This window comes from Pectinophora gossypiella, chromosome 20 (genome assembly GCF_024362695.1).
Source record: "Pectinophora gossypiella chromosome 20, ilPecGoss1.1, whole genome shotgun sequence".
Taxonomy (NCBI): Eukaryota; Metazoa; Arthropoda; class Insecta; order Lepidoptera; family Gelechiidae; genus Pectinophora; species Pectinophora gossypiella.
The window spans coordinates 9,285,097-9,303,924 of NC_065423.1; the positions used below are offsets into that span (position 1 = coordinate 9,285,097).

Genomic DNA, 18,828 nt, shown 5'->3' on the forward strand with positions numbered 1-18,828 from the left:
GTATGAATCGGAACAAAAGTATGCAAGACTCATGAGAGTTGCCAAATAGCGTGTACACGATAAATAATGCATAAAATCTCATAATTTTCTCATAAAACGTATGGTTCGATACATTGATATATAATAATTACGTCACCAGTTATATATGTATAATAATTACAATAATAACTCCAATTCCATTCTTAAATAAGCCGAATATATTAAGCAAATTACCTAAATAGTAGTTGTGAGGAGGTGATTGATATAAATCCCAATACAACAAACTATAATGTGTACCTATATACCGATTTTTGTGTTAACGAGTGTTATGTGTGACCTACAATAGTGCGATGTAAGTGTGATATGAACGACAACATATTAATGTAATTAAGTTCTCCTCATGTAAGTGATTCATTATCTTTAATGAGAATAAAGTTTCTTTAAACCTATAAATACATCTAAGGCGCTCATTACGCTACCCAAAACTGTTCAAATCAGTTACTTTTTACTAAACGTCTAAACACAAAATTACTATGGAATTTGCTAGGAATTTGTATGAAAAATCAACCTGTGACGTCATACAAAAACGTGATAAAATGTCGCACTTATTATTACTTACATGTACATTTTTGCTTTATAGGCCCAACATGCGTTCTTAACATTGCGAACTCAAAACAAAATACATCTTGGCTTGTAAAGATATGTGAGTACGATAGCGTAAGCGTAAGGGGGAGGCAGAAGGCCAAGGTTGTTGGCGGGGGGGGACGATCGGCTGTTTTTTTCATGAGCACGTGGCTACAACGTGGCGGCAGCTAAATAAAGAACGCAACGTTTTTTTTCGTCTGTGGCGTCCGGCGTCCTCTCGTCCTTTCAAGAATTGGGTGTATGTATGTGTGTATGAACGTGTTGTACGTTTTGTGTATGATCGTGTATGACTTTTTAACCTCTCGTTACGAGATACCAAGAGGTCCAAAAATAATAGATATGTTTAACTGCGTTCCGACAGACGGTCACCATTTGCCCGGCCTAGTATTTTATCACCGACGAGTCAAAAAAATCTAACTTACGAGAATATAGAAGTTCCTACTTCTTAAATTAATATATGTATTTTAGTTACAACAAAACTACATTACATACCCCAAAAAAAAAGGTATTGGTTTTATCTCAGAACAATAACTAAAGCATAGAAGGAAGGCTAAAATAAGAATTCAGAAACTATAAACCGGCTCTCTTCTAGCTTACGACACAAACTATGAGTGAGAAAAGGACAAATGATTCGCTCTTTGCTTCATTTTTTCCGAGGTTGTCACAACATGAAATGTCATTTGGACCTATTGGACTCATTTTAACTCGGCCAAATACATAGTAACATACATAAGAAGATTTTACTTATATTTACCGAACTATTTGACACGGTCGCGTCAACTGTGTTTACGAGTGTCTTGTGTTCAGATTGTTTTAAGTGATAATTTAACAATATTTTTCCAAATAAATGGAAAGAAACTTTTATTTATATCAAATAATTGAGTGTCTCGACTGTGTGACATTATGTCTTTTGTGGTATGGGGCTGCAGCTCACATTCAGGAAGAAAAGAAAATAGCCAACAACTTCTGTCGTTTCATCGGTAAGTTTTTTGTAATTTTCTAGTGAAATGTGAACTGCTGAACAATTTTAGGAAAGTAATATGTTTTGCTGAATAGATTTGTAGCATAAAATATTTGAGATATCCATTATATTATACGTTTCATCGATGAATACGGAATTGATTTGAGGTTATGTTGATTGTCCATAGTGATGTACTAAAATTATCGATACTTTTAATTTTTAGATTTCCTGTAGACGATAACAAAGAGAAAGAATGGATAATTCGCATTAATAGACGAAATTGGATTCCAAATAAGTACAGCCGTATTTGCTCGAAACATTTTACTGCGGATTCATTTATGTGTGTTCCTAATTCAAAGTGGAGGCGTCTTCGAGACGATGCTATTCCTACATTGAACATTATAGATCAGACAGATGAAATGGTGTTTAAATTTAAATTTCAGCCTAGCCTGCATCATCTCACTGCTGGATAGATAGATAAGATATTTGTATCATGTTATCACAACACGTTTATACTATCTATCATTCAACTACATATTATTATGTACTTAATAAACTTAGTATATACTAAGTCTGTAGTTGTTTTATGTCTAAACAATTATGAGTTGTACACGTTTTATATAAGTAAATTATTATTATCTTTGATTTCAGATATTAAATCCAAAAGTGTCGACTGGATTTACATGAAAAGGTATATCAAATAATTTTCTTTTTTTATATTTTTAACATGATATACATATATAGAGTGTATAATTCAACCAGCTGCACAATGCACTTAAATCAGATTTATTTTACTTTTATTTTTATAGATTATTTTGTACATATACTATTTTAACATTATTATTAAACTTTATTTCAGTCAGTTCAAGAAGACGAGATGAAAAATTTAAAAGAAAAGCTGAACAAGTCCCGCCTCAAGATCAAACGACTTAATGAAAAAAAAAAAAAACAATGTGACAGGGTGTCACAAAGACAGTTTCTAAGCAAATTGACACTGTTTAGAAATTAATAAATTTGTATTTATTGTAAATATAATGTACATAATTAATAACGTGTGAAATAAATACTTGCTAATGAAAATGAACAGATTTACGATCTAATTTATATTTCATTTTACCTCCTGTTCTTATTTACTCCTACTCCAACACTCCAGGTTGATACGAACTGCGCCCAATAAAGAATGTAATGAATGTTATAGATTTGTGTAAGCGACTTAGATAAATCTTGACTAAACCTTCCTTTACAAATACAAATATACTTTATTGCACACAACATACAATACTTACAAGTTTTACACGAAAGATACAGTACACCACCTACCTACCTTTTACTTTCCCTTTCTGTTCTCTTATGAATACTTGTATGCCGTATTTTTTTAAGTATAATGCTATATCTAGTAGGTACGAGTATGGTAATCCTAGTATTGAAACAGCTTGTAGCCCTAGTAAAGACCGCCATTTTATGTTTACAGAGTGGCACGTTTTTTCTATAGGTATTTCCAGTCCATACTCTTTTCTATGTCTATGGCGTGACCCCATCGGGCCTCTTACCGTCTGTGCGGCTTAGACCCGGCGGCGGCGGTTCCAATTTGCACGGCACGTCGATCGACACTAGTGCACGGCGGATGACATCATAAATAAATTCGAATATTACAAAATACTTACCGATGAAACGATAACAGTTGGCTATTTTCTTTCCTTCCTGAATGTGAGCTGCAGCTCCAAACTAATATAAACCAGACAATATAATCCAAAAATGGTTAGATACTTACCTATCAGAGACAGAGTCTCCTTTCATCAAGAAGAAGATAATTGCATCCTACAAAAAGAAATCTTGTAAAAAAATTTTATCGACATTAATTGTAAGTAAATTTAATTTTATCGACATATTACTAAAGTGAAACCCAACACTAGGCAATGAAAAACTTGTGACAACCTACGAAATTACGAAACAATTTTTGTATATGCGTCTTTGTCTAACATTACGCCGGTTCCGTAAGATAAAGTAGAGCAGAATTATAGAGTTCTGTTGCTATTTTAGCCTTCCTTCTATGCTTTAGTTATTGTTCTGAGGGTTTTATAGTCGTTTTTTTTTTGTTTTCCCTGAAGGGTAAGGCAAAGGGACCTATGCCCATACAGCCAAGTCTTATGTTTTTTTTTTCTTGATGATGATTAATTAAATGATGAAAGGTGATGACGATAAATGATGAAACCTAAGCCCCCACCGTCGGAGCAGACTCCTACTCCGAACTCCAAACGAATTAACTCAAAAGTCCCCATAAACTTTCGAGTTACGAAACAGCTTCTTGGCACGAAGCGAAAATATATAGGTACACTTTGTTTATTGAATATTCCGATATAATAACACTATCGCGAATGTTTTCCGACTAACTTAATGCGATCGTTAACCACGAAGCACCACTTCGTATTAATTATTTAGATTATTCAATGAAGAAAGCAACAACGTCGTTCACGTTCCCGCCAAAACGCCCACGTCATAGACTTTTTTTTGCCCATTTGTGGGTCAGGCTAAGATCATAAGACCATGCTGCCTAGACGTGACTATAGATGTGACAAATGTATTTTTTTAGGTTATGGCAATGGGTCGCAATTTTACAGCCATAAGACAATGGACTACAAAATACTCACACACACAATCCCATTACGTAACCTTAATAAATGTACATGTATCTACCACAGAACCCAAACAAACTTACTTAAACAACAAGTTTACCACAGACCATTCCTGTTTATACATAGGTACATAGAGTAGCACGGACATCCGGTGGGGATTAGCCATGGCGTTAGTTGCCAATACAACATTTTTTGCCACTTTTTGTGGGGCAGGAAGTGGGAGACGTCAAATTGTTGTTGTACCTATTGTCGATTGAAGAACTACCGAAAGGCATTTTTCAAGGACGTCGTTTCAGCTACCTAGATTCAGTCTAGCGCACAGGCCGACTGCAACTAGTTTTTATACCACCAGTCCTGGGGACATATAGGTTCGCAGAGGGGAATGCCTGCGTATGTCTACACCCTCCCGTGTTGCTCTTTGATAATATGTTCCTATAGTAACCAACAGTCAAAAATAACCCAAAAAAATATGCATCGTGGAAATGCAGCGATATTATTTTGAGCAGGCTATTTCAACGCGCCCTTTCATAACTCCTCATTGGATGCGATCGAGCACACATCTCTTTGGTTGGTGTTTGAATAAATGCTGAGGATAAAGTATCTTGTCTCTTTATATTTATTTTCATTATAGAATAGTAACTCTCCTCCCCTCACCATTTCGTATAGAGCCTCACCCCCTCTGGGTCTTACTTTAGTCTTAAATGGCCGTAAGCCGCTAAGGAATAAGGGGAGAGCGTACGGTCACGAGCATTAATATGTATACACTTTGGTACCATGTCACATTAACTTTTTTGACAAATTGAACTGTAAGTCTCACTAAATGTCAAATACGTTAGTGCGACAGAGTCCTAAAGTGGGTACATTATATTGCTCATGACTGTACTCACGGTACATGCTAGGAATGAGATATTTTGTATGGAGTCGTCGGGGTGTGCCTATACAGGGTGTTAGTGACATCGTAACGAAAACTTTGACGGATGATCCAGGCCATGATTCTGGGTTGATATCAAGTGGAATTTTCCGTCGCAAAAGTATGGAACGGAAAATAATTATAAAAACCTAAAATTTTCATAAATTTTCCGACAGGAAAAAGCACTTGATATCAACTCAGAATCATGGTCTGAATCATCCCCCTCAGTATTTGTTACGATGTCACTAACGCCCTAACTACTTGTAAATATGGCTATTAAATATAATTTAAAAAAATGATGAATTTTGCGACGGAAAATTCCACTTGATATTAACATAGAATCCATCTGAATCATCCCCCTCAGTATTCGTTACGATGTCACTATTAACCTATCTCTACTCCATATATATTCTGAAGAAAAGTATGACAAATCCACAACTTATTCCAGAAGCAATAAAGCATAGAGAAATCAGTAACAGGTGGGTGATATTGAAACAATAGGCAGTGTTATGTATCTGCCGGCTTCACAATGCTCAGGCATTATCTTGTGGCGCAAAAAATTCGCAAAGCGTCTTTCCCAGGGCTCTGCATTGTCACAGATATCTCCTACAGACAGACGAATGGGCCGGAGTAAGGCCCGGGCCTCATTAGGCCAAGGAAAATGGGCTAGTTTCTAACTAGTCAATTTTTTTTTGTTTTTTTTGTTGTAAGGGAACTATGCCCATACAGCCATGTCTGACGTATTTTTTTTTCTTGTTGATTAATGAAATGATGAAAGGTGATGATGATGAAACCTAAGCCCCCACCCTCGGAGTAGACTCCTACTCCGAACCCCAAACGAATTAACTCAAAAGTCCGCATAAACTTTTGAGTTATGAAGCGGCTTCCCGGCACGAAGCGAAAATAAGCAGATACACTTTGTTTATTGAATACTCCAATATAATAACACTCGCGAACGACTAACTTAATGCGATCATTAACCACAAAACACCACTTCGTATTAATTATTTAGATTACTCAATGACGAAAGCAACTGTCCCGTTCCCGTTTCCCGCCGAAAAGCCCCAACTAGTCAAATCAGTAACTTTTTACTAAACGTCAAAACACAAATTACTAAGGAAATTGTATGAAAAGCACACTGTGACGTCATATACAAACGTGATAAAATTTCGGACTTATTATTACGTTTTTCTTGATTAAAATTCATAAATAAGTTATATCTTATTTAGCCTATTCGATCCCACTGCTGGGCAAAGGCCTCCCCTTGATTTTTCCACTCCCCTCGATTTTGCGCGATCTCCGGCCAATCATTCCGATAAGCATTGAGGTCGTCACACCATCTTTTACGCGGCCTTCCTTGACTTCTATGCCCGCCCTGAGGTATCCAGAGAGTCACGACGCGTGCCCATCGCTCCGGATGCATACGACAAACATGTCCGGCCCAGTCCCACTTCAGTTTGGCGGCGCCAATAAGTTATATAGAAAAAAGAAAACGGTAAAAAAACTGTAAACTGAAACTGTGTGTTTGTTTAAAGCTGTACAACGCCATCTAATTCATTGAAGGCCCTCTTTAAAGGCCCCAATAAGCCTAATTTGGAGCGCTAACCCCTTGCCCCACGTAGGTCCATCCCTGGACACCACAATGATTTTCCTTATCTCCTCGCGATGCGGACTCATCCATTCCATTGTTATTCTTTGTAGTAAACAATCTGTTTATACTCTGTAGTCATTATACTGTTTGTATACAAGTATGTATGTGATATGTATGTATGACGGAAACTAATTGGCATCGTACGGTCACGAGCATTAATATGTGTACACTTTGATACCATGTCACATTAACTTTTTTGACAAATTGAACTGTAAGTCTCACTAAATATCAAATATGTTAGTGCGACAGAGTCCTAAAGTGGGTACATTATATTGCTCATGACTGTACGTATTGGAAGTATTAGACAAGACAGACAGACTAACGGCTATGACACTCACCACGGAATAGTAAAAGAGGTTGGAAGGGCCAAGTGAGCGCGAAACGCGCACCATACAAGTATGAGCAAATAGATCATACTTCAACTTTGCACTCCACTCGTCCGCAAACCTTACGATGCACGGAGCTCCGCGATAGTATATTAAAAGGTCGTCTTATGCATTATAACCAGCAAAAAGGAGATTCCTCCTTATCACAGGAAAGCTAAAAACCTTAGTGTGATCGGCTATTTATCAAAAAATACTTTTGTATGCAATATCTTACGAAACGTAATGATAAAATTGTGCTATCACATAAAATATATATTGGTAAAGTGGCTATGGAATTTGAGAAGCAGTAGAGCTACCGTAGTTATCATACAGCGGGGTTGAACCGGCGACAGCGGTTCTCGTACAAAATGCGCGTTAGAGACTTTCCAACCTCATTCTTCTATTCCGTGAGACTCGCAGACACCATGACAGCTTGCAGTCACACTTGGAGATAAGCATAAAGGACCGCTACCACTAAGGAGATGGTAAGAAAGACAATTAGCGGCCTTACCGCTTAAAGCGATGTTTTCCATTTAACAACACGGGTTTACATCGTATTATCACGGGTAACTGCTGAATTCGACTTTATGTAATCAGTATTGTATATTCGTTCAAATCCTGAAATGCCCGGAAATGAATGAATGAATTGGTCAATTCGCAACTTCTCAGGGCAAACTCAGGGCAATAACTGCCAGATATTAAACACAAGTTATTTTCAAAACAATCCGACAAAGTAAACAAGGCATTTCGATAGTCAGACAAACAGGAAACCATGTCTGAATCACCAACAGTGGGTGGAAACAGGACTTGGAATGATGCTAGGGCAAGTTTGGCTATAATTTATCACTGTTATTGCAAAGATGACATTTAAAAACATCAATAAACTGCGTTATAAAGAATGAACGAATGAATTAATAAATGAGTACCTATTTATACGCATAACAATCACAAGAATTGTCTTCGAAATACTGAAGTAGACTGAATAATAAAATAAGATATAAATATTTTTAAAATTTAAAGAATAAAGAATAATACTACGTATAGAACTCCGCCCCGCACCTATTCGTATGGAGCGCCGATCTCACCCCCTCTTGGTCTTACTTTGGCTATAGAATAAGGAATAATATTACGTACACTTCGCCCCACCAGCGGCTGAGCTAGGTTTAACGTACCCTCCAACCCCCTCTCACTTTCTTTACTTTAGTCTTCAATCGTGTGGCGTCAGACATCACAGATGGGTGTGAACGATAACGTCAATGTGTAGCGTCTGCGTCCGGAGTGTGCTTTGGCCGTGGTTGTAAGCCGCTAAGGAGAGAAGGGGAGCGCGCGGGGACTATCTGTCTCTCTCGCACTGGTCAGTCTATATTATACTAAAGGGGTCAGTATGTTATTTACATATTAATAAGACATTATTCTAGAAATACCCAGCAAAAAAAACAAATTAGTATTCAATCATGACATTATCATGTATTACAGGTTAATGACATAGCTTTGTACAATGTAATTGTGTATTTGTAATTATTCAATCATCAATGTCTTTCATTAATGTTTATTGCATTGCATATTCATGAATGGATATAGTAAATGCATTTTCCAGTCTTTCTTATTTCTGTTTGTTACTCCCGGGTCGAGCACTAAACCACTGAATTTGAATTTATGAGTTTGAATTCTGGATCATAGATGCTCCTGCTTTCCAGTCTTATTAATCTCACGACTATATCTCAATGGGGTAGTCAAAGGTATTTCCCACCGGGGTAAGCAGAGACTATGGAATTCCATTTGCTCCTGACAGACTTCTCTTGCTTCCTCCACATTCATCAATAGTTTCATTCACTCACGCCGGTTCAGAGTAGATCTTACTGAACCTTTTGGTCAATATACATCCATCGCAAGATGATATAAGGCCCACGCCTCACCGAGATTTAACAAAAACAAGCAAAGAAACAAACAAGCAAGTTTCTTTTTATCCTTTGGCACGCATGGAATGTCAAATTATTTTAAAATGGTATAACTTAAATGAATGTAATTTACATAATCAAGCGTAACTTTCCGATAAAATCACCTACATGTAATACTCAGACATGTTTTCGCAATGATTTTATTTTTTTCCTGTAAATAAAAAAAATGGTTCGTACGATTAGGTATTTCGTCGTATTCTCAGAAGCGTGCGTCAGTCTGTCTGTTAATAACCTATTTAATCTGATCTGCTGTGCTGTCAACAAGTTGGAGTGTTTATCGAAAATTAATAAGTGTGAGTCGCTTTTGGAAGAAATATTTAAAAGATGTTTTTTTTTTTTTTTTCATTTTTACAAGAAGAAAATTTGATATCCCAACACGACCAACATTACTCATTCCCTCTGTCGGTTTTAACGACATTCCTGTAGAGATAACCAGTAAATTTTACCAAGGGGACTAAACAGGCCGCATTAAAGCAATTCGTCTACAAAGAAACATTGCAATTTGACATTTGCCATACAAATCTAAGTGCGCAATTACAACAAATGTCAAATATTTTTTTGTTTTTTATAGCACTTACCCGCTCTTGGGGAAACTCAGAAAGAGAAAATTTCTGCCTACCCCTTTGGGGATACAGGAATGCTACCATGTTCAAAGTGTAACTACGTTATCAAATCAAAAATCAAATCAAATCAAAATCTTTATTTGTGAATACAGGTATACAAAAGGTGTTACATAAAGTTATTACAATCTCTGTATCTACTCAATAAAGATATTTATGAGTTTGAGCATAAAATAAGGAACTACGTAACTACTAGTACGGCAACTCTCCGCTCCCCACCAGCGGCTGAGCTAGGTTTACCTCACCCCCGTCGGTCTTACTTCAGTTTTCAATCGCATAGGCGTCAGACGTCACACACAGATGCGCGTGTACGATAACGTCAATGCGTAGTGTCTGGGTAAAACGAGGTTTTTTGTACGAAGTGTCCGGTGTGTGGTATAATTGCAGCTAAATTCCATCTAAGTTTTTATCTGCCCCCAGTCCAGGGATCCCGTCTAACCACTTATAGGTCGTACATCTCAACCCAACCTGTAACGCCTTTCACTAGAGAAGCGAGGTCTGAGACGCGCATGCGACGCCAATATGCGCAAGCGCAGGAACCGGTTAATGCGGATGTCCAACAAGACACCTGTCGGCTGGGGTTATAGCTAGCACATAGTATATAATTACTATACGTACTACGAATATACTTGACTCTGCGCTGTGTTTAAACAGCCTTATACAACATAAGCTCACGACAAAAACCTCAATTGGGGTAGTCAGAGGTACATCCATCGCAAAATGAACTTAGCACTCGAGCTAGATCATGTATTTCCCTTAAAAATGTTGAAGGTATGGTTCCTCAATCTAACCTTTTTTTGTTTGTTTTTTTTCACGTGACTTATTGTAGTCTTGGCCGTACAAATGGGGAGCGTTGAGGGCTCTCATCCGATACAAAATTTAAGACAACGGGCCTGAGGATGCCCAGTTGGGTGCGATAGTCGGCTCAGGGCGTCGTCTGAGAAGAAATAAAGGGTTATTTCTGAGAATTAATCGACCCTAGTGTGTCCATAGCGACAAGCGTTACTGAACATTGTATAACAACAATCGACAAGCTTAACAAGTCCACGCTGTTCACTTCCTAATTGAAGTAACTATGTTATTAAAAGCAGACTTTCTTATGAGCGGAAGATGATAATTAAGCCAGTGTATAGATACAATGTTGAGTGGCTACGATTTTATGGCGCCATAAGACTTTATGTGTGAAAAGATTTCAATATTTAAGAAGACGAGTTGATAACGGGTTATGTATACAGGATGTTAACGATATGAGTGTTAGTGTCGAAAACTTTCGTAATCGTAAATCGTAAAGAAAACTTTGTGAGATGATTCAGACCATGAAAAAGTGGAATTTTTCGTCGCAAAAGTATGGAACTTCTTCTTCTATCTTGTGGATTGTGAGGTGGATTACCAACCCCATCAACCCTGGTGTCAGGGTTATGACGCCATAGGCCCTTGACATGACTCATGTAACAACTACGTACTTACGTTAGTAAGTAATAACCGGGACCAACGGCTTACGTGCCTTCCGAAGCACGGATCATCTTACTTTTTGGACAATCAGGTGATCAGCCTTTAATGTCCTAACCAAACTAGGGATCACAAAGTGATTTCGAACCCGGGACCTCCGGATCGTGAGCACAACGCTCAACCACTGGACCACGGTAGTATGGAACTGGAAATAATTAAAAAAGCACTACCATTTTCATAAATTTTACGAAATTTTTCTTTCTAGTCATACGTACACACATAAACATTATCTAACTTCCCACCGGGGTAAGCAGAGACTATGGATTTCCTTTTGCTTTTGTACTCCTCGAATAATTTCACTGCAGTATTATAATATAAGCTCACGACTATATCCCAACTGGGGTAGTCAGAAAACTAAATTTTAACCTCACCGAGCTTTCTGTTAGACCAGCGTGATAGGTGGTGAAAACTGCACTAAAACAAATTACTAACTCATTGGTAACTAATTGGTTGGTGGTCAGAGCTTTAAGTTTTAATTTTAATAAACAGTTCCTCTCTTCCCTTCAACGTTGCTGTGCCCTACAGGGTCCATGTTTTAGTTCCTATCCCTATGTAACACCCCATTGTACTACATGGAATGCAATAAATAATTGAGAATTGGATTGAGAATTGCAAGGCTGGTCCCGGGTTTCTACTGTGGTATGAGATATGATGCTGACCTGTATGTGAGCGCAGCAGATCCATATCCAGGCTGGTGCAGGCGCAGTGGAGGGTACTGGTATGGCGTGGAGGGGGCGCGAGGCTGCACCACCGCCCCAGCTGTGGGCTTCCCGCCGTACGCCAGCCCGCCGCCGTGCCCGTGGTCCGTCTGGCCGGGCCTGGAAGACACGAGGAGTCGGAGTCAATGCTATGGTCATACTGGCATACATAGGAGGTTTATATAGGCGGAAACCTGTTATTGGCTTAGTTTTAAGTGTGTAATTTTTGCTATAGTTGTTAAGAGCTGTTGGTTTCCCAAATATTAAATAAATACAAGAAACCTCATTCACACAGACACTACGCATTGACGTTATCGTACAAGCGCATCTGTGTGTGTGACGCCTGACGCCACGCGATTGAATACTAAAGTAAGACCGAGGGGCGGTGAGGTAAACATAGCTCAGCCGCTGGTGGGGAGCGGAGAGTTGCCGTTCTATACGTAGTATTATTCCTTATTCTGTGCACCAAGTAGATAATTACATCTCAGAGATAATAAGGTAAATTCGTTACGTGTCGAGTCCAATGCAAATAACGACATCCTATAACTGCAACTAATGTGATGCATCCAATGAATAGAATGTTAGATTAAAACAGGCTAGGTGCATAGGGAAGCAGCCACGGATGACGCATTTGTTGAATATACAGAATTGTAAATAATATGAACAGGAATACAGAAAACAACGGATTTAAAGTATTGTAGCTTACGCGGTTCGATAAGTTGGTTTTGAATGTGTTGTTTGTGTTATATTTACAAAGTATAGTTGATATGTTCTCAACATAGTACATATCGTCAGACCTTTTGTTTTTTAACGTGACTTATTGTAGATTTGCCGGACAAATGGAGAGCGCTGAAGGCTCTCACCCGGTACAACGTTTAGACAACAGGCCTGAGGGTGCCCAGTTGGGCGCGAACCTCGGCTCAGGGCGACATCTGAGAGGAAAAATATTTGAAAGAATTAACGAGATAGCGATAAGCGCTGATTGAGGGAAATCGTCCACCACGCCGGCGGGGGTACTTTGTTCCAAACGTTTCTTTTACATTAATAATCATATCAGGTACATGCCTACTTATACCATATTATAATGCGCGGGAACGGCAAAATGTAACAAACAAGTTTATTAGACAAAGCAAAAAGCTGATTTGAACCGGTAGCCATGTTTTTTGTGTGTCTTTTTGTGTTTTGAATCGTTTCTTACGACATTTGCACTACGATATATCGTCGCCAAGGAAACCGCAAAATGTTTTTTTTTTTGTAAAAACACATTTTGATGTAACTTTCTTCAACAAAACCTCGATTTATTTAAAGTAATTACTAGACCACATATTTTTGCCATGGAAACTAGCCTGTTTATTGTGAGATTTTATTAAGAAAGAAGGGGAAGACCAAGAAGAGCTTACATGGAATAGATTAAAGAGAAAGCGAACGTCGTGTCTTATAAAGAAGTCATAAGAATTGGCCTTTGATAGACAAGAATGGAGAAGGCAACATCGACAAGGATTAATTAATTCATAATTTATTTATTTATTTAATAATTTATTGTACACAGGATCACACAGAAACACATTACAACAACATAAATAGAGAAAAGGCACAATTTATTTCTAACGGAAATCTATTTAACTAGCTAGTCTTATCAGATACTAGCGACCGAGGAAAAAAATAAATTATTTACGGCATCACATTAAAAACCCAACCTCAAAAATAACAGTATTTCTCCACCCTAACCTTCCTCTTGAATCACTCTATCTATAAAAAAAACAGCATCAAAATCCGTTGCGTAGTTTTAAAGATTTAAGCGTACATAGGGATATCATCATCAGCCCATTAACGTCCCCACTGCTGGGGCACGGGCCTTCCCTATGGATGGATAGGGAGATCGGGCCTTAAACCATCACGCGGGCCCAGGGCGGATTGATGGTTATTAACGACTGCTAATGCAGCCAGGACCAACGGCTTAACGTGCCTTCCGAAGCACGGAGGAGCTCGAGATGAAAACTTTTTTTTTTGTGGTCACCCATCCTATGACCGGCCTCTGCGAAAGTTGCTTTACTTCAACAATCGCAGACTGAGCGCGTTAACCGCTGCGCCACCGAGCTCCTCATCCACATAGGGATATGTAGGGACAGAAAAAACGACTTTGTTTTATACTATTTAGTGATATATCTAAAGTCCACTATTGAACATAATCTCACTTCCATGGTAAACAACGTTGGTCAAACGCTTATCTATGTAGAAGAAAACAAAGCAATTATGCAGAAAATTCCCATACTAGCATACGTTTAAAAGTAAACTTGAGCATATATCTGTCTGGAATAGTTAATGAATCGAATTTGCGGTTTTGCGTGAGATGAATGACTCAGATCCTATATTAGTCATGAGGTAGCTATTGAAATTCGAGAGTTTTACGATGACTTCTGAGAAAAACATCATAAAAACTGGTCTGTCTACCTACTAAGTGGTAAATAAGGATGTATAAAACTGTGCTTCACTTTTTTAAACTAATGTCTCTTATTTTTCACATTTTTCAGAAAGTATTGAAAGGTTTGAGAACTTTGGTGCTGGTTACTGTAGTGTAGACATCATCAAAGTTTAAGTTATACCTGTCATTTTCTTATCCAACGAAAAGGAAAAGACGGTTGATTGACAGCTGTTAACTTTAAAAATAATGAGGAATGAATGCATAGCTCGGGTGAATCCAATAGGTATCTCGCTGGTATGTAAACCGTTTGACGTGTGATGTAAACTTAATTCTGTCGGGTTATTGTCCCATGTATTTTTTTTAGACCAATTATGACTTAAATTAACTTATCACGTAATAAAACGGACAGAAGAAAATTAAAAGCAATAGACATATTTATTTACATCACACATAAACAGCCTATATACGTCCCACTGCTGGGCACAGGCCTCCCCTCAATCAACCGGAGGGTGGGTGTATGGAGCATTATCCACCACGCTGCGCCACTGCGGGTATTTACATTAATGGATCGTAATACCAATAATAATTATGAATGATACATAAAGTAAACACTACGATTGTTAAGCACAACACGCACTTCATTAGAGTACACATCGATTCGTGGTAATTGATCGCACGACGAACTGCGCCCACGCAGGCAGGCCAGCCGATACCTACTGATGTCGTAATTTATCTAAATAACTGACTAAATAGCAGAGAATAAAAAGTAACTATTCTCCTTTTTTTTAAATCGTTTGACTGATCGTCAGATCACTGAGATTACCTAGTATCTGAGTGGGTTACACTCATTTAGACTAATGACGGGGTGAGGGAAATCAAATTCGGCGCGCGATACGAATAGTGCGGGGGTTGATACGTGGGAGGGGGGGGGGGGAATCGCATAAAATTAACACAACAACAACATACATGCAGCTACAACAACATGTGTGTGAACTCACAGTCCTTTATCATTAGTGTAGCCTGCAGCAACAGCTTTGTTGCTCATGTTCTAAATATGAGTACACAAGTGATGAACCGTAAACTGATAACTGACACACTAATGAATAATGTATGTATGTTCGACACCATGTAGACTAACACAATCCGAAAAACACATGTTATAAAAAGATCCACCAACCCGCAGTGGAGCAGCGTGGTGGAGTATGGTCCATACCCCCTCCGGTTGATTGAGGGGAGGCCTGTGCCCAGCAGTGGGACGTATATAGGCAGTTTATGTTATGTATAAAAAGATGCCGTGTTAGTGAACTACAACTCTTAATAATGTCGATCCATATCGGGCCCATTTCGAAATACTTAAGTAACCATGAAAGTCAATGCGTGTGGAACAGGGGCTTAGTCAAGTTGCAAACAATTAACAGTGACAGTATCATTGAAGCAAAAAATTATCCTGCATGGATCTTTCATCGACCTTCTGGGCAAGCTTGCTCCATCTTAGGCCTCGTCAATGCTTTCGGGCAAGTTTGTGTCAAGAGCAAACCTACCAAAGGTAAAAAAAAAAATATGGTATTTTCATGCCTCCTTGACGTTAAAGTCAGTTGGGTTCATATACTTTACTAAGCAAACAAAATCTTATGGTTACTAACATAAGCTCACGATTAGTACAGTTAGAAGGACATCCATCGTATGATGAACAAACTACCCATGCTTCATGGAGTTGCCTGTTAGACCAACGTGATAGTGAGCCGTATCGCCGTCTATAATGGTCAAGCCAACTGTGTTAGTGAAAACTGCACTTAAGATAAATTAATAACTCATTGGTGCAAGTCCGATACCGGGGTTCGAACCGGCGCTCTCCGATTGAGAAGCAAGCCGGTGAACCACAGGATCACAGTACCTGACAGTGAGTGAGTGTAAGTATCTAATGCTACAAATAATATCCCTCCCGAGTTCCTCAGTAATCCCTCTCAGAACATAAATAGGCTGCATCATCTGCGCGGCCACACGCGCGAAAGTAAAAGTGATATACGTTGCGCCTGCGCCGTTCTTGGAAGCCGTAATGCTAAGTTTCCGGCGTACGCGCATATATTGCAGCGGTGCAGTTTGTTATGGATTTAGGTCTGACTTAGATTGAGTGGGTTGTTGTAATATTAAACTGGAACAGGCGTCTCTCAATTAACCGGATAGGGTAAGGAGCGTACTCCACCACGCTGCTCCACTACGGTTTAGTGGACATGTTTGGGCTAGTATAACTTGACGTGGCTTTCGAAGCACCCAACCTAGTGTTGTAAAATAAAAACTCGATTTAACAAGTTTGCTCACGTCAAACGGACTAATGAAACGTTATAAAGGTTATTAATTAAATTGCTAATCAATATTTTATCAGTTTCTAGACTGACAAGTCTAAAAATAGGTATCAGGCTAAGCAAGGTAGTAATCAATAAATCAGTGCTATGCACACACGGATTGCAATTAGAAAGTGGACGGAAAGAGGTCGCAAGCGCATAGTATGAAAATACCGAGTATATTAATTCGCCAAATATAACTTAACCTCTTTATGAAATACTAGCGGCCCCTCCCGGCTTTTCACGAGTAGATATTTATTTTTTAAGAGTAAATAGTAGGGATTCCTATTTGTTTTTCTAGTAATAAATAAAACATACATACATAAACTCTCGCCTAATTCCCACCGGGGTAAGCTGAGACTATGGAATTCCATTTGCTTCGGTCCTGACACACTACTCTTGCTTCCTCCACATTCATCAATCGATTTTATGAGATGTATTTTTTCATATTGTATTTATTAAGACCATTTTTATTCTACATAATTAACTACATATATTGTAATTTTTAAGATAATAATGTCTGATAGAATTGAAAGAGTGACGGTTTACTCTCTCTCTCTCTCTCTCTATTTAAGAGCTGCGCTCTTGTTGGTGGAGTAATCGCCATTCCTCTCTTCTCTCCGCCAATTCCTTCATCTATGGCCGAATCAAATACCCAATTACTGATCATTATGATTTTTGCATTTGATGAGCTCGGTGGCGCAGCGATAAACGCGCTCGGTCTGCGAATGTTGAAGTCAAGCAACTTTCGCAAAGGCCGGTCATAGGATGGGTGGCCACAAAAAAATAAGTTTTCATCTCGAGCTCCTCCGTGCTTCGGAAGGCACGTTAAGCCGTTGGTCCCGGCTGCATTAACAGTCGTTAATAACCATCAATCAGAAATCAGAATCATTTATTCAACGTAATTATCATGGATAAACTTGTTGAAGGTCAATGTAACATTTTTGAATTTACGTCATTTCGCAAGGTGTTATGGCTGAGGAGAAGAAATGACAAGAAACTGCAACAGCAACACATCTTTTAAAAACCAATGAGGATATACATTACAAGTTATTTAATAACTAGAGGAACACATTCAATACCAGACATTTTTATCATTTAGGTAGTCATTAATCTTATAATAAGCTTTTTTACATAAAGTAAGCTTCACGTGAGCTTTAAATTTATTTTCTGACAAAATTAAAATATTATCTGGTATTTTATTGTAAAAACGTATACATAACCCCAAAAAAGATGAATTTAATTTACTTAATCTAGAATTTTGAATAGCAATTTTATGTTTATTTCTTGTATTGTAAGTTTTTGTTGTTATTGTAAATTTCTTTCTTTCTTGTAGTTATTGTAAATTTCTTGTAATCCGCACTGGGCCCGCGTGATGGTTTAAGGCCCGATCTCCCTATCCATCCATAGGGAAGGCCCGTGCCCCAGCAGTGGGGACGTTAATGGGATGATGATGATGATTTTTTGCAAGTGACTACATGATCGGGGGCCCTTACTTGGTTAATGATTAAATAATAAGTTTTTTACATGACTTATTGTAGATTTGCCGCAAATGGCATTAAATACTTGGCCGGACATATGGGTCGCTGAGGGCTCTCACTTTATTAATGATTACATTTTAAGAAAGACAGACAAAATGATGAATAAATTGTAATGTTTTTATAATTTTTGCATGATTTCATAATTTAAATACACGGTCATTATTATTTGTAACATCTTTTACACAACATTTGTGGCAAATAAAAAAATCTTTTTTTATCTTAAACTAGACCCCTCACCGAAATCCGGACCGGTCCAGCAAACTATTCCAGAATCCTACCCGACATAGGTATATACGTATTTTTCTTATTTCTTAACGGCTTACGTCACCTCAACAATGTCTTAAAGTATAACAATAATACAATGTTCAATTCAATGCGTCTGCGCACATTGTTTGTCATTTTACAATGGCGGCCATTCTGTTTCGCCGGGTGGTCAGTGTGGATAAGGAAACCGGTTAAGGAATTTACTTTTTGCACTGTTTTTTTTTAGGTTTATTTATATTGTAACGGATTTCTTTCTAAGGAGAAAATTTAATCGACATAATTTCTGACTCGGACGGGACTTGAACCCGCAGCTCTTGTGAAGCCGGGACG

General features: G+C 38.3%; 1 protein-coding gene and 1 long non-coding RNA gene across 6 annotated transcripts in view; one reads left to right on the forward strand and one right to left on the reverse strand.

Moving 5' to 3' along the window:
• The window catches only part of LOC126376193 (titin), a 167,808-nt gene that overhangs the window by 50,963 nt on the left and 98,017 nt on the right, over nt 1–18,828 (reverse strand). For all 5 annotated transcript variants that reach the window (XM_050023428.1, XM_050023430.1, XM_050023427.1 and 2 more), the window contains one exon: nt 11,891–12,049. In XM_050023428.1, the coding sequence (XP_049879385.1) occupies nt 11,891–12,049 (159 nt within the window). The remainder of the gene's footprint in view (nt 1–11,890; nt 12,050–18,828) is intronic.
• LOC126376352 (uncharacterized) lies at nt 1,176–2,644 on the forward strand. The gene is made up of 3 exons (XR_007567712.1): nt 1,176–1,604; nt 2,237–2,276; nt 2,445–2,644. It is a non-coding gene; the product is annotated as an uncharacterized LOC126376352 (long non-coding RNA).